A 17086-nucleotide genomic window follows, 5' to 3' on the forward strand; every position below is an offset into this window, starting at 1 on the left:
AGTTTTTAAAAAACGTGGTTGCTTAAATGTAGTTTGGGCTTGCATTTTATTTCTACTGTTCAGGGCTGGTCTAGACTGAGTTCTACCGGCTCCTACTACCCGCTCCAGTTCCCCGGCTCCTGTTGGCCTAGGGGGTCAGCTTTGGGCTGAGGAAGCAGCTCAGGGACCACAGAACGGACGGGAGGCTGTCTTGGGTCTATCCCCGACGTACACGGGAGCAGGTATGTCTCTGGCACTTGGAAGCTGGCAGCCAACCCGGGCGATGCCTGTCCCCCTGCAGCCCCCCGGCGAGGAGCTGCCCCAGTGACATGGTTCCCACCGCAGAGAAACTCACAAAAGGAGAGGCAGGCTCGGCTGGAGGGGCTGGGGCTGGCAACCTTCCCTGCGGCACCGGCACTGGGGAAGCCAGAGACAGAACCCCCGGGGGGCCACTGTCATCCAGTTTCACTGCTTCTTGTTACTACGATCATCATGATTATAATTCCCTGAGCCAGGTGCCCGGGGGCTGTCAGGGTGCTACAAGTGGCTGCCTGTCTTGTACAGTGGGGTGTGAGTGGCCTCCTTGCAGCCTGGGTACAGGACCCGGGCAGAGGGTGGGGGCCGGCTGGAAGGACGTCGCTCCAGGGCCACCCACCCTTCCACCCTCTGCAGGGCTACACACTCCAAGGCCTCCCGAAGCGGACGGGGCTTCTGAAGCTTTTCTGGAGAACTCGGGGGGCAGCGTGGTGAGGCTTCAGATGCCACTGACGACAGCAACAAGGACCGGAGCCAGTGTCCCCACCCGGACTTCCACCAGGTGCCAGGGCCTTTGTTAGCTCGGGGGGCCCTCGCGGGGCCCTGGCGGTAGGAGCGTCCGAGTTCAGAGACGAGGAAACGAGGCACAGGGACGTTAAGTAGCCTGCCCAGGGCTCCACAGCCAGAGGCGGCAAAGCTGGCATTTGAGCCCTGGACGTCTGGCCTTGGCCTCCACGATCTGGACCATTTTTCTGAACCGAAGGTTCATCCGCTCCTGAGTCAGTGTGGCTCCCTAGACACTAGGGCGGGAACTGGCCCAGCCGGGGGACTCTTGCCAAAAAAGGGGTCAAATGCTTAACAGGGTCCAAATGGCGAAGGTGCCCACGTGGATCAGCAAGTCTGGCCCCGAAGGCTCGTCCCCCAGGGTCCCGGGGACTCGCGCGCCTGTCCTTGGCCGCACTTCCTGGTCTCTGCTTCTCACTCTCCCGCCGTGTGTCCTGGCCGACCCCCCAGTGCCCGCGCTGGAGTAAACGGCCCGGCTGTCGACCGCCCTTGCCAGGCTGCAGCACAAAAGAACGCTGGCCTTTACCCATAAACACGCTCAAGTCCTCTGACTGTCTCAGGGAAACAAAGCCTATCATTTCTTCCTTTTATCAACGATAACAATATTTTAATGGGAAACTTATGGTTGTTTCGAAAAACATCATAAATCCCCCAGGCTAGAACATGGGACACTGGAGGCCTTCTTCACGGACCTGGTGGAAATGCTGACTTGTTGAAACAGTACCATCTGGGAAGAAAGATGACGTGCCTGGGGGTGCTTTCCGGGTGTTCTGTTCTCACAGCTGCAGGGCCCTGAGCTCAGTCAGCGTCTCCCCAGCTCCCTGCTCCGGGGCCCACGGCCCAGGGCCACACAGATCCCGAAGCCTCTGCCACGTGAGTTACACTGAGGCTGCTTATCTGCCCCCACTCGACCCAAGGCTCTCCCCCCAGGGGCCGGGCCGCCCTCCCGAGCACCCCGCACGGCAGACTCTCCCTAAGGTCAGGCTGGAGAAGCCAGTGGACCTGGTGCAAGCCTGCTCCGCGGACACCACCGACCTCCTGAGCGCAAAATGCAAAATGCTCGTCAGACTGCTAGATTGCTAAGGCTGCATGGGCCTTCGAGACGGTTTGGAAAAGCATCCTCAGGGTTCTGAGAAGGAAGCCGAGAGGCTTGCTGGAAGGTCGCTGGGTGGGCGTCAAGGTCTCCCAGCTGTGTCTACCTCCTGCAGCGCCAGGCTTGGACCAGAGCGTGGTGAAGAGGAAGCACATCGGGGGTGGGGTATGGACGAGGCATCCCCAACTCTCAGCCAAGATGCTCCCAGTCAAACCACTTCGGGGCAGTGCCTCCCAGCCCAGAGCACTGCAGGACGCAGAGTGCGGCAAGAAAGCTCCGAACCTGACTGCCGGAGCCCAGCTCGGCCACGCGGGAGCTGTGTGACCTTGGGCAAAGCGCTTGGCCTCTCTGAGCTTCCGCTTCATCTGTGATACTGGAACCCCAGCACCCCACGTACTGGCAAGTACGTGGTATGTATAGAAACGCATGTTTATTGCAGGTGAGTTGAATATGCGTAACTCCACAGGGTCTCACGTCAGGAGCAGGAAGGGCCCCGGGCACGGCGGGCAGGTGAAAGGGACTCAAGGCAATGAACTAACCCAGGCTCACAGGAAGACGAAGGAAACGTTTTGGATGAGAGGCTGGATTAATAACATGTATTAAATACTCTGAAATGATTGTCAGCACCTGGGAATTCTGTCAACGATGAACCTTCTGTTCATTCTTCCAGCAAATATCATCTGCCTACGGGCCGGACGCTGTTCCAGGCACGGGGCACAGACGTGAATAAAACAGATTAAAAAATCCCCCTCTCATACAACTGAATTAATTCTGACCAGAGCAGCAAAACTTCCGGTTTCTCTTCTCTGTGGTATTAACACACCCTCCCCTGCCCCTTCCTTCACTGCCACTGTTTGGGCTAATCGTGCGTTTCTTGGGGCCAGGCACCCTGCGAGGCACAGGGATTACGACACGAAAATGGATAAATACACTAAAACGTGATACCTTACACGTCGAGGATCTCAGTACATCACATGAGAAACACCTGCAATATTTGGAAGCTCTGGACAAAATGCATAATGTAAGTATAAAGGAATTCTGGCACAAGATGAGAATGGAAAGTTTGGAGTCTGCACTACGTATTTCCCGTTTAGATGAACACGGTGGCCCGGACTGGGGTGAACAGAAAACGACGTCTCTAAAGGCAACACAGGTGCTTTAAGGTCCAGTTACAGTAACCACCCCTCTGCCTCCCTGATACCCGAGGACCTGAAGGGGATCACGTGGCACAAAGAGGGTTTGCAACGACCGACCCTGGCTTTAAATAGCAATTAACACAGAAGAGGAAAAGGAAGGAAGCAAGGAAGGAAAAAGAGAGCGAGGGAGGAGGGGATGGCAAAAGCAGAGCTTCCAAAGCCTGGTGATTACAGGCCCCGTTCCCAGTTCTATCCTGGACCTTTGTTTGGAAGGGAAAGGCCACCCAGGCTGCATTTCTTCTTCTTCTTCTTCTTTTTTTTTTTTTTTTATTCATAAACTGCTTTAAAGAGAAGTTTTAGGTTCAGAGCAAAATTGAGTGGAATCTGCGAGTTCCCATATACCCCGCCCCCCGCCAAGTTCAACACACCGAGGCAGTATCTTAGTTACAATCGCTGAACCTGCATGGATACATCGTTATCACGCAAAGCCCAGGGTTTACATCAGGGTTCACTCCTGGTGCTGCACAGTCTATGGGTTTTTGAAAATGTATCATGACATGTACCCACCACTGTACTGTTATTGTACATAATAGTTCCACTGCCCTCAAAACGCTCTGCGCTCTGCCTACACGGCCCTCCCCCAGCCCCGGCAATTACCAATCTGTCTTATTGTCTTCCTAGTTTTGCCTCTTCCAGAATGTCAACAGTCGGGCTCTTACAGTGTGCAGTGTTTTCAGACTGGCTTCTTTCACTTAGTCATGCACACCGAGGTTTCCTCCATGGCTTGAGAGCTCATTTCTTTCTAGTGTTGAATAATATTCCATTGTCTAGACGTATCGCAGTTTATTTGTTCATTCACCTACTGAAGGACATCTCGGTGGCTTCCAAGATTTGGCAATTATGACTAAAGCTGCTATAACACTTGTGCAGGTTTCTGTGTGGACATAAGTTTTCAATTCATTTGGGTAAATACTCAGGAGCATGACTGTTGGATCATTTGGTAAAGACCATGTTTAGCTTCGTAAGACACTGCCGAACTCTCTGCCACGGTGGCTGTGCTAATAATTCCGAAAGAGCCACGAGTAAAATTCTGAATCGCCTACCAGACTTCTGACCAGGCAGAAAGATGCCCCCGCACCTGGTGTCTGTCTGACTCTGGGATGTGCGCTAGCGAGTGTCTGTGGTCCTCAGATGAGGCAACAACATGGAGTTACACAGGGAGAAAGCATTCCCATTTCAAGGCTTTGTGCAAAGCTCTCATCTCTTACTTGGGCTGATCTCCCTCCAGCTCCTCGGTACCATCTGCTTATCAAGGAATAAGTCAGGAAGGTGACCATGAAACGACCAGGGCTGGGAAAACACCATCCCAGTTGACCTGGGTCACCCAACCTCTTCAGCCCAAGGCCGAACTAACTTCCATAATTTCTTGTTACATCAAAAAAAAACCCCCCCAAAACAAAAAAACTAAACACCTCTTTGGATTCTCTTCTGCCAACCTGATATTTTCAAGAACCTCCTCAATAGCGAGGTACACTAAGAATATGATACCCACAGTAACAGGGGCCAAGTTTTAACCCCACCTAAGCCACACTGCACTGGGCACGGTGCCTGTCTCCCACGGGGGTGGCAGTGACACCGCGGGGGGGGGGGGGGGCAGAGCCAGGACTCGACCGTGTCACGGTGCCCGCTGTATGTGAGCAGGACGGGAGCGGGGTGAGGACATCTGAGGAACTGCCCCGACCCCTGGGACCTTTACCCGCCCCTCCTTCCTGCTCTGCTTGGTGAGAGATGATGGTACTGATTGTGAGTAGGTAAAACGCATCCTGGTTTACAGCGTCATTTACCTGTGGCCGAGACGCAGACTCCGTACGGGCCTGGGGCGCTGGGGCCGCAGGGACGGAGGCCACAGAGCATCCGCCTAAACGCACGCGCTACAGGCTGAGCCCGCGGTATTAGCTGGCCGCCCTCTCCTACCACCGTGCACGCGGGCCCCCAGCGCTCTGCTCGGGCCGCCGTGACAGCTCGGCTTCAACAACAGACGCCACTTCTCACGCTTCTGGAGAGTCGAGGTGCACGGCCAAGCTGCCGGCGGGGCTGCTTTCCCGCGAGGGCAGCGGCCGCCTCGCTGAGCTCTCGCCGGTCTGTCCTCCGCGAGCTGCCCTCCTGGAGTCTCTCACGAAAACCTCAGTGCTCTCCGAGGGGGCCCCACCCTAATGGCCTCATCTGGCTGTGATCACCCTATAGACAGTCACACTGGCGTCACCTTCAACACACCAAATTCAGGGGAACATGATTCCACCTGTAATTCCTCCCAACAACCAGAAGGCCAGGTTCGACTGGAGGATTCAGGGGCCCCTGAGACGGCCCCCCGGACGCGGAGGCGTGGCCCGCTTGACTGCTCTTGCCGCCCGCCTCCACCGCGGCCACGACGAGCCTCCCGCACGTCCCAGCTCTGTCCCACCTGCCCGTCGGACGCAGGCGTGTCTGCGCCAGCAGGGCGGCACCCCGCGGGCCGATGGCTGCGGGGAGAGGCTGCGCAGGTCCTGGGAGGGACTTCTCAGACCCCAGGTGGGCACGCCCCTTTGACCCTACAGACCCCAAGCCCGTGAGGAGGGCTCAGGCTGGGGAGGCCCGACGTGAGCCCTGTAACGTTGGGGGCACAAACTTCAGCCTGCAGCCCAAATCCAGTCCGACCCTGCCGGGTACAGCCTGGGAGCTAAGCATGGTTTTAAGTTTCCTGAATGCGAAAGAAAGCATGTAACAAAGACTATCAGTCTTTGGAGCCTTTAGGCAGGAACAGCTGCTCAAACTGGAGAAATCTAAAATTTAGATGAAGGCACAGGCTGAAACACTTACTCTCTAGCCCTCAGCAGAAAAAGCTTGCTGATCCCGGCTCCGTGACCCAGGGCAGGGGCCCCTCTTGCCTGGGTCCTCGGCGCTTTTGAGACCTGCCCCTGCAGGGTGCTGTGCTGACGATTCTCCGCTGGCCACACAGAGCTCAAAGCCAGCTGTGCAGGGGACTGCCCCCGAAGACGGCCACAGTGCCCCCCGCCCCCATCCTGTATGGCCCCTGCAGCGTGACAGCGCCACGCCTCCCACCAGGATTTAGTACTTACATCACCTCCCCTAGACGCCGGGCTGGCTGTGGACTTGCTCCGACCTGGAGAAGGTGGTGGGAATGACACAGTAATCACGTTCTAGGTGAAGCTTAAGGGGCTTCCACTTTTTGGGGGGCCTCAGTGTTGTACCCTCTTGGGAGTCACCGTGGCGAGATGCTCTGGATAAACTACTGCGTGAGGAGAAATCTCATGGAGGACAGAACACGGAGAGGAGGACCCGTGGGTCTTGGCCATGAGCCAGAAGCCCGGGGCCCCCGTGGACCACCCTCCAGGGCCCAGCAGGGCCACGGCGGCCGGCACATGCCGGGCAGAATCCCAGCGATAACGTGGCTGTGGTTTTAAGCCGTTAAGTCTCGGGTGGTTACAGAGCAGCAGCAAGTTGAAACAACCGTCACGTAACAGACGCGAATGTGTGCAGCCCTTCCCTGGGGGCGGCCAGGCTTCTTACGGGCAAGACTTCATCCTCTAAGTCGTATCCCCATTTCACAGACGTCACCCCAAGTTCTTAAAAGGGCGGAACTATAGCCAGAGCTGACTACACAACGATAAAGAAAAAGCCACCTGACATCAAACAGGAAGTCTTTCCTTCTCAGAAACGTCACGTCTGCGTGGGGCTAAGGTAGAGTCGAGCTGAATTAATCCGGAATCGAATGCGCCACCATGAGCCTCTAGTCTCTCCTCGAGCGGTTCTCAAGCTCGCCCACTGTGGCCCTGGTCACTGGTCTAGGCTGCGGTGGCAGGCGGGGGCGAGCGGGGCCCGATTCACTGCTCCGCGCCCCCTTTGGAGCCCCCTTATCTCAGCCTCCTCTGCTGAGCAGGGAGCTCTTCAAGACTGTTCACTGTGCGTCTGAACAAAATAACCACTCGTGCAGTGAAGCAACGAACTGGGAGTCAGGAACACATTTTGTGCCTGTAAGTCCTTCATCGGCTGGAATAAAAAAATCTTCCAGAATTTCAGCCTGGTGGGTCTTCACAGATGCGTGTGGCATGAGGGCCACAGGCCTGCACTTTGGGGCAGGCAGCCCAGGGTCCCGGCCCCGCCACCTGCTGTCTACGAGCCCTGCACAGGGCTCCTCTCCTCCCCACGACTCCTCTTCCTTGTCTGGGAACAGGGACAACGCCACTCACCCAAGGACTGCTGTTAGAATGAAACGAGGTAACAGGGGCAAGTGCGTGGTCCACACCGGCAATGACAGCAGGTTGGTCATCTCCGTCCAGACACCCACCCCCTCCTCCCCACGGCAAGGTGAAAAGGAATTCAGTGATCTCTCACCCATTTTTACAAGATTTAAACAAATCCCCAACTGAAGGGCCAACTCATGCAGACATGGAATTCCTGGAGTAAAGACTTATCAGGGCGTCATTGGTGCTTGGAGAACAAAGACGGGGACCTGGAAGGAGGGAGGCTCACTTGCACCCCTGGAGGGAGGTGGTCAGTCCCCGGGTAGCCCTCCTCCCCGGACCACAGCTGCTGCAGGGAGAAGCGTATCAGCCCGGGGTTCAGAGCCCAGGCCTGCCCTGCATCTGGGGCACGGGAAAAATGAACGAAATCTCTGCCCCTTGGGTTCATCATCTGGAAAACAGGGCCAATAACACCGACTTTGCAGACCCGACTGAAGGATTAAACAGACTCACGTCGATGAGGTGCCCTTGCCTGGGTCTCACACGCAGCGGGCATCCATCAAGGGGCAGCTAAGTCACCAGGAGCTGGTCATCTGTGGAGGGAGGACTGGGAGGGGGAGGGGAGGAACAGACTGGGGTTGTCTCATGGACCACAATATCCCAGAAGGGGTCAAATGCTCCAGAGAACAGGCTGAACTCATTAAAGTCTGACGCCACGAAAATCATGAGACAGATAAAGAGCTGCAGGCAGACAATCAAATATATGAGCTAATAAAACCAACATCATTCCTCGAAAAGATCTGAGAAGAGTTATATAATTTAAGGAAGAACTCCCCCCCCAAAACGCCTGGCCTGGGCTCTTTAAACGTTTCTTGGGGGGAACGCGGCTGCTTCCTCTTCTCTGTGACGCTGGAGTCACTGGACCGTGACCCGACGCAGAGGGAAGTTGGCCTTTGATAGAAAGCAAGCGTCTTCTGGTTTATCGCTCTCTTTCTTTGATCAAGGGCTTTCTCCGCGGCTGCCCGCCTGGGTTGGGTTGGGGTCAGCGGCTCAGAGGCGCTGATCTCAGAGCGGCCACTGCTGCACTCACCGGCTTCTTCCCATCTCGTTTCCCCGTTTCTTCCCAGCTTGGCAGGGGCTGGTTGCCGCCTGGCTGCCGGGCTGTGCGCACCGAATGAGGTCTTTTCTCACCTGACGTCTAGACCCTCTTGTGTCCTCGGCCCCTCTCTACAGCCCTTTCCCCAGGGGCCAGGAGACGCTCCGGGGAGGTCGGTATTCTGGCCCCTCGGGTCCTGAGCTGACTTCCCTCCACCTTGGACCCTTGGGGACCCCCGGCGGTGGGTGAGGGGGGGCGCGGGGCCACACCCCTGCCCCCGCACGCTCTGTCACCTGCCATCAGCCTTGGGTTCCAGCCCCGGAGCTCCCGACCCCTCAGTGCCGGAGCCTCGGCCCATCTGCCCGGCCACGGCCACGGCCAGACACACAGCTCGCTACGCCTGCCCCTCACCCCCCCACGCATCCCACATCCTTCCTGCCCCCGGGGTAGCGGCCCACCCGTGAACAAAAGCCAAGGGTCCTGCTGCCTGGAGCTCAGTGGGAGACAAAGAAGTAAACACGTGAGCATGCGACGTGGTCTATCCGAGGGTGACGTGCACCGCGGAAGGGGACCAGGGACGCGGCTGGAGGTTTGCCCCCTGAACCAGGGTGGCCGGGAAAGGTGACCTCCCGGAGGTGACATTTGCGCTCAGGCTTCAAGGAGGAGAAGGAGGGAGCAGGCTGATCCCCGGGGAAGGAGGGTCCAGGTAGAGGGAAGGAGAGAAGAACTAGGCATATTTTACATAAAAATGCAGACTTCTGGCTGTCGTCACGGGCAATCCCGTGCCGGCCTTCTCGCAGGGCTGAAAGGAGAGGCCGGGACCCCCGGGACGGGTCTCCAGCTCTCCGAACGCATCCAGCCCAACACGGACGGAAGTGTGCGTGTCTGCCTGCGGGCAGCTGGTGGCGGGGGGACCCGCAGGCTTCTCCCCCTGGGGTTGTCCCGGGCTGGAGGGCTGTCTGTCGTCACCCGGGGACACGGTCTCGCTCATATCTCCAAGCTCCCCTGGGCTGCAGTGGCCTGCTCCTAACTGCTTCCAGCCCCTGACCCTCCTGGCAGGGGGTGCTTGGTGGACCCTCGGTGAGCACCTGAGGGGGAGGGGCTTAGAGCTGCTGGCTCACCCCGGCTTCTGAGAGGTCTGCCCAGGATGGGCAGCTGGACCACAATCCTGACTCGCTGCCCCAGAGACGGAAAGTTCTGGTCACGACTCAGACCCCTCGGACGTTAAAGAAGAAGTGGTCTATAACACGTCAGTGCTCGTTTCTCTCTGCTCTTTCACTCGGGGAAGTCTTCTCATCTCCCTGGAGGTGCTGTGATACGTGCACAGGATACACGGGCTTTGGGGTCGGAATGCCTCGGCTGCAAATCCCACCTTTGTCTCCTACCAAGTGGCGCAGCCTCTGCTCGTGTATCAGGCGTGACCAAGCGGAAGCTGCGTTCCGAGGGCTCGGTCTGGAACAGGCACTGCCCACACTGTGGGTGACGCCCTCTGCGTGTGGGCTACACACCCCGGCACGACCAGGCCGAGAGCGAGGGTTCCATGTGGTGCACTTTCCAAGAGCTTCGCCCCTACCGCTGCCTCGCTCTCCCAGGAAAGGGCGGGCGATACTAGTGTCCAGGCTGCCGCTCGGCTGCGGCAGAACCTGCCTTGTGACTGGATCTCGCTCGCCCGGAACAGCTGACTTTCAGATGGGGGATGAAACCCAGGTGAAGCCTCAAGGACTCTCTCGCTGGCCTCGAAGGATCCTTTCTATGTCAAAGCGAAAAGTCCCCTTCACGTCGGCTTCAGGGATTAGTTCCTGATCGGTGCCCCTTTCCCAGCGTCCATCTCGGTGCCAAACTTACGTGTTAGTGACATTTTCTGCCTTTGCTCATCTTTACCGGTTAAGGAGATGCTACAGTATCAATCCATTTCAAGGCTTTTAACGAACAGCCATAAATATTTAAGCCTCCGCTTTGCCTATTTAGGAAAATGCCACCTAAGATAATTATTTTGCCTTTGCCTGACAGAAAGATTTACACAGAGGACAAGATTATTTTCACCTCTGAGCAAATTCAGAAACTTGGAACCTAGATGGTCTTTTCTCTACCCTGCAATGATTCCTTGGGTGAAATATGCCAAATTCCTGGACCCTTATGAAGAAAATGCTAGCAAAAGGCGAAACAACCAAAAGTTACTCCTGATGGAGCTCCCAAAGGAGCGCAGATTATTGTTCACTGAAAGTCAACCAGCATCTAGGTATAGATTTTGGTTCCTGTTTACATCACCTCCTCTAGACGGGAAGCACTTCCAGGGCAAGGCCCCGTGTGCTCTCCTTCTGTGTCCCCACGATGCCACGCTTGGTACAGAAAGCATGCAGGATGCTCTCTGGACACACAAAATGCCCCGGGTTTGAGTGGCTCAGAGTGGTAGGCAGTGCGAAGGTCTGCAGGCAGCCTGAGCCTGGGGAGGCAGCTGGATTCCAGCATTTTTAGCAAACGTGGCCCCAGCCTGTTACTGACTGCCTCGGACACTCATCTGAAAGACAGGCCTGCTGGCCTGTTCCTCTACAGGGTTTGTGATGAGAATGAAGTACAGAAGGTGCCCAGCACACAACAGACACTCAATAAATGGCAGGTGCGCCTTGACTGCTTGCACAGTGGGTATAAGGAGAGGAATGGAGGCTACAGACCCTGAGGGTGTCCAGAGCCAGAACATGGGATCCAGTGTGTACTAAGAGGCCCAAAGCTGGTTTTCCATAAAGCCCTCTTTGACAGCCTGCTCCCAGCACCCTTCTCCCTGACGGATGTTCCCAGCATCCCTCTCCCTGACGGATGTTCCCAGCATCCCTCTCCCTGATGGATGTTCCCAGCATCCCTCTCTCTGATACCACGTCCTCAGGTTCTTAGCATGACATGGCCAGCCCCATACAGGTCCGATCTCCTAAATGGCAAACAACTTCTCAGTTCAAAGGGTCTTTTCCAGGCCAACCTAGTTTCTGTTGGCCCAAAAAAGTGACCAGGGAGACAGCAATGGCCAGGGTCTTCTAGGACAGGCTTCTGGAAGACTGCAAGAGGCTCAGAATCCAATGTGGCAAGTGAGTCAAGTGAACGAAGGACCAACTTGCCTTGCGACCGACAAGGCATCTCCCCTTGAGATGGGGAGATGACCCTGGATTATCTGTGTGAGCCCCATGTAATCCCAAAGGTCCTTAGGAGAGGGAGAGAGATTACAAGATGCTACGCTTCCGGCACAGAAGATGGAGGAAGGCCCACGAGCCGAGGGCTGCAGACAAGCCCCAGAGGCTGGACAAGGCACAGATTCCCCCCAGAGCTGCTGGAGGGTGTGCAGCCCCGCCGGCAGCCTGGCGCTAGCCCAGTGAGACTGCTCTGGGCTTCTGACCTCCAGAACCGTAAGATAATAAATTTGCACTGTTTTAATCCACTAAGCTGGTGGTTGTTATAGCAGCCATATGAAATTAGCACCGCGAGGAACCTTGAAAAAAAACTTCAACAAACTTCAATTATTTGGACAATTTCATCTATGTGGAACGCTGTCACTCCTGGTGATGTCAGACGGCTGAGGTGTCACTGAACACAGGAAGCTATCTGTCTGATTAGCAGGGACCTGGTCTTGATGAAGTTCAAAGCCACCTTTACCCCTCAGACTGCTGCCATTCCCTGTCACCAAGCTCTGACAGCAACTGGTGGGTGTCACACAGAGTGGGCATAGCTAATAATCACAGCCTGCTTAATACATGTCAGCCAGTAGAAGGCTTCAGAATAAATACTGCAGCAGGAGGTTGTAATTTTTTCTGTACCGTCTCTCTATCCTTCATGTTTGAAAAATATTTAAGCTCATTATATGCATGGAGATACTAAGGTGTGAGTTTGCAGGAAAAGAGGTTACGTAGGTTATGTATCAAGAGAACATCCCATCTTTGCCCACGTAATTCAGAGTTTAAGTTTCTAAGTCAATGTTCTAAGCCTATGTTCCTACACTGTCTAGGAATATAACAAGCAAAAAAAGCCTTAACAAAGGGATAAAGATTAGCTTCCCTTTTGGAATAACGGGTGTAACGAGGGTTGCCAGGTGCAAACACTGTACTAGAACCTTAGTCCTCAGAGCAACCCTACAGGGCGGACAGTATTATCCCTGACCTGCCACTGTAGAAACGGAGGCTCAGAGAGTTTGAGAAACTTGCCTGAGTTCCCACAGCCTGTAAATAATAAAGTCAGGAGTGCAGCTCACACTGGTCGGATTTCCAATCGCGTGTCTTTTTGACTACTGCTACTGCCTCGGAGATAAATGCATGAGGCGCTATGCTGAATAAATACCACAAAGCCACCGACGGCTAACACGAGAGCTCTACAAAGAGCTGAAGGTTGGCCTAACGTGGAATCCATCACCCCCTCCCTGCTGGAGCTCAGTGGGGAAGGGACGGTGCCGTCCACAGGGTGGGGCGGGGACAGAAATGTGGCTACACAGTGACCCAGGGTTCTAACCCACCCCATCACGAGCATGTAGGAAGCTTCGTAAAATAGGAAGAAAGCTGCTCAATATGTGTTACGACCAAGACCATGCAGCATGGCCACTGCTGTCAACACACAGATCTTGGAGCCACTTTGCTTAGAACCACATGGGTATGCTCTTCCCGTGATCCACTGCAGTGTGCCGCTGAGAGCACGAATCACTGATTTTCTGACACAGGAACCAAACTTATGGTCACCAAAGGGGAAGGGGGGCATAAATTAGGAGATTGGGATTAACGTATACACACTACGGTACATAAAAGAGATAAACAACAAGGACCTACTGTATAGCACAGGGAACTATATATTCAATATCTTGTAATAACACATAATGGAAAGGAAATCTGAGAATGAATCTGAATATATATATATATCGATATATACGCATTTATATAACTGAATCACTTTGTTGTACACCTGAAACTAACGCATTATAAATAAACTACACTTCAATAAAAAAATAAACCAACCATAACAAAACAAAAAATAAATCACTCTGATTTTGCTAAAGAGGCATCATCGGAACCACCTTTGACCCAGTGTTTCCATGCAGAGCCCTCTCACAAGCAAGATCCTCCCTTCTTTGCCCCACAGTGTTTCTTAAGCTGGTTTGCTGGTGACCATGTAAGAAATACGTTCTACCATGCACACATCTCACACGTACGTGTAACAAAAACAAAACTTCCGTGAACCAAGGCGTACCCTTCCTCTGTGCGGGGAGCTCTCGTGGTTTCTTTTTCTGTATTATTTATTCCCCACACATCGACTCGGTGACTCAGGGATGACTCTACATCCCACGAGGGGGCTGTGTCTGTAGCTGGAAAGCCCTGGTCTAAAAAGCCAGGCCAATCGGGGTCCTACCTCTGGGGCGATGTAATCCGGGGTCCCGCAGAAGGTCCTGGTCGTGACCCCGTCCATCATGTGCTCCTTACACATCCCGAAGTCCGCAATCTTGATATGTCCTTCCGAATCCAGCATGACGTTATCTAACTTCAGGTCTCTGCAAAGAAGTGGGTGGCATCAGCGTCCTTCCCATAATGTCACATGCTTTGCTCTGCTGCTCGTGAGACAGAAGCGCCCGTGAGTGGCTGCGTCCCAATGGCACATTAACTACAGTCGCGGGAGTGCTGGGACCGGGAATTATGACTTATTTATTTTTTCATCTCTAGAGCCCAGTGTAGTGCCTAGCATGCAGCAGGTACTTAGGAAATGCAGACTGAACAAATGACTAAATGACTGAGCTAGCGATTCCCGACCTTGGCTGTGGAGGTGAATCACCAGAGATCCCAAATGAGCAGCTCTGAGGAGACCCCAGTCACCGGTTTATTAGTGTCCCACCCGGAGGGATCAGACACACAGCCAGGTGTGCAAATCACAGGCTCAGAACCACCTCGCTGGGTCACCCGCGTCCCTTCCATTCTGCCCCGTGCCGTATGGTCTTCTAATTACTCTCTGCTGAATACTGGAGAACATTCTCCCTTCATTGTAACCAACAACGGGAGGAACCGAATTCAACAGTTGTCCCCTTCCCCTCCCAGCTCCCCGTGTTCCTCTGCTGAGCATGGCTAACAGACATGCAGCTTTCACTGGCCCCTCACCTCTGTGCCAAGTCAAAGGCAGAGGAAGGAGCTGGCAGGGAAAAGAAAAGCATGTTTTCTCGCGGAAGCAGAAATGAGATAAACGATCTTCTGAGGTCCAGAAACCAGAAGGTGGTTTGGATTTGCCCGGAGGCTGCGGAAAGAATGGTGGTCCCCGCAGGTCTCCGTGACCCGGGGCATGGTGGTGGGTGTAAGTCCCCATCACAGAACTCACACCCACAGAGCCCAGAGGTCCAGCAAAGCCTCCACAGTGCTGCGGCCAGCAGGGCTTCGATACACACCTATAAATGATCCCTCTTTTATGAAGAAAGAACAACCCGATGGAAATCTCTGCTGCGTAGAACCTGCAAAAGAAAAAATCTGTCAGGTGTCTGGCTTGCTTTCTTTGGCCTCCTGGATACTTTTTACCCTCAAGACCGGGCATCGAAATGGCAAAAGAATGGAAGACCCTGGACCAGCAGAGATCAGCACTGCCCTACATGTGTCGTCAACCCTCTGCACCTGATGCACCCTTTTATTTTTTCATTTTTACGATATTCTTACAATTTTTAAAAATTATTTATTTATTTATTTATTGGCTGCAAGGCACGTGGGATCTTAGTTCCCCGACCAGGGATCGAACCTGTGCCCCCTTCATTGGAAGTGCAGAGTCTTAACCACTGGACTGCCAGGGAAGCCCCCTGATGTACCCTTTTAAATAATTCATAATAAAAAGCAGTTACTGCCTTCGCTTCAAAATTGTTCATGGGTCAATATCTGAAACTCCGAATAAGTGCTGAAGGAGGTTTTAAAATTTGCACAGCGTTTAGGAGCTCTTGACGTCTAAGAAGACACAAGATGCTGCCTGTGTAAACATCATACCCGGGAGGCTTCAAATAAGCACACGTGTTTACACAAGCAGAGAAACAACACCAAACTCTCAACAGGGGGGCACCTCTGAGGGCTGGCAGGAGAGGGAGGGAGCGGAGGAGGGAGAAGAGACGGGGTCACAGGCGACTTTCATATGATTCTTTCATGCTTTTCTATATTTTTAAAGTGAAAAACTTTCCAGCAACACAAATACAAGGGAATGGTACTAAACGGGACGGCCTGTTAGCTCATGATGGAAGGCGGCTCTTCTGCTCTTTGCTCTGTACAGCTCTGTGTTGTCAGGCTTCCTTCTGTAACCTGTGCATTTTAATGCTTTGTAACTAACAACACGAGAGACAGGGCCACCCGCCCCTCCGGTTTTGAGCGTTCACCCAAGAATGCCCTGTTCTGTCTCCAGTGAGTCTTCCCCAGACCGGCTCACCCCACACGGGCCGGAAGTGCTCCAGGTTTATCTTTCAGACTGAACATCAGCCGGAACCCGATTAACGTCTGCCCACTCGATTCATCAGGGCACCTGCGCACTGGGCATCCTCACTCCGGGGGCAAAAGAGCTGTGTGTTTAGATTTGCTTCTGTGAGCTTCCCGTGACTTCCTGGCCCCTGGAAAATGGGGTGATTCTTCAGGTCTCAAAGCCTCGCCTCTAGATGGATGATTCTCTGTCTTTCCCTGGAGCCCACCTCTCTCTCCGGGGCTGCCGATTCCTGCATCCCACCGAGACCTTCTACGTGGTCCCCTGCGACCTCCTCCTCCTGGATGGCTGCCCCTCCCCAGTCTACGAAGGGGCATCACCTGGGGAGGCTTCAGGGGCATCACCTGGGGAGGCTTCAGGGGCATCACCTGGGGAGGCTTCTCCCTCCTCACCCCAGGCACCCAGTTCTGGTTTTCTTCCTCCAGAAAGTCTCTCCACACACTGGCTAGTCTTAGGCTCCAGCCTCTGTCCTCCACACAGACTGTCACCTGCCCCGCCTCCGCCGGCCATCCTTCCATCTCCTCTTGGCCAGGGCCCCGTGGAAACATCACCTGATGCTGTCAGGCCCCCCCGAGGCCCCTTCCAGGCTCTCTTGTTCCCCAGCCAGGCCCTCTGCTCGGCCCATCACCCAGAGCCCCTGGATTTGTTCAATGAATGAGTGAATGGCTCAATCGACAAGGGTGGAATGGGGCGACAGGGCACCTATACACCTGCGTCTCCAACTTGCCGGAAGTAGAAGAAACTGCTCCGGGGGAGACGTTCAGGTGGACCCTGTCAACCAACCTGCCCCCGGGACAGTAGCAGTGCTTCACCCCAAACCGGGCAGAGCCCCGCTTCCAGATCCCCCAGCAGAGGTTCCCGGGTGGGAGGGCTGCGCGGTCTACGTTCGGGGACTTTACAAACTACTCACACTGCTTGCGGCTCCTTAAATTTTCCCACTTGCTGGATGTGGTACATGAGGTCCCCGCCATTGACGTATTCCATGACGAAGTACAGCCGATCCTGAGGACCAAGGTTGACAGGTGAGCAGGTTGACAGCAGCAGGGTGGCGGCCTCCACTCTCCCAACTGTGTTCTGCTGTCTCACTAGTAAAACGTGGGCCGTGCTGGCAGGTTCGCCCAGTAGAGCCGGTCACGGTTTTCTCCCCCAAATAAAGAATAAGTAATAAGCCCTATTGCGCGAGGGCCTGGGACGTATAGAGTCACGACGTAACCCTGAAACGACGGGTTATGTCAACCTGTCTGCTCCCTGGCTACGTGCTGCCACTCCCGAT

At 54.6% G+C, this 17086-nt stretch overlaps 1 protein-coding gene across 6 annotated transcripts in view; it reads right to left on the reverse strand.

Moving 5' to 3' along the window:
* Nucleotides 1-17086, reverse strand: part of PRKCA (protein kinase C alpha) — a 363797-nt gene that overhangs the window by 26423 nt on the left and 320288 nt on the right. For all 6 annotated transcript variants that reach the window (XM_059908847.1, XM_059908845.1, XM_059908843.1 and 3 more), the window contains 3 exons: nt 16724-16815; nt 14756-14818; nt 13738-13876 (listed from right to left, as the gene is read on the reverse strand). In XM_059908847.1, coding sequence (XP_059764830.1) covers nt 13738-13876; nt 14756-14818; nt 16724-16815 — 294 coding nt within the window. The remainder of the gene's footprint in view (nt 1-13737; nt 13877-14755; nt 14819-16723; nt 16816-17086) is intronic.

The sequence above is a fragment of the Balaenoptera ricei genome, chromosome 20, assembly GCF_028023285.1.
Source record: "Balaenoptera ricei isolate mBalRic1 chromosome 20, mBalRic1.hap2, whole genome shotgun sequence".
NCBI lineage: Eukaryota > Metazoa > Chordata > Mammalia > Artiodactyla > Balaenopteridae > Balaenoptera > Balaenoptera ricei.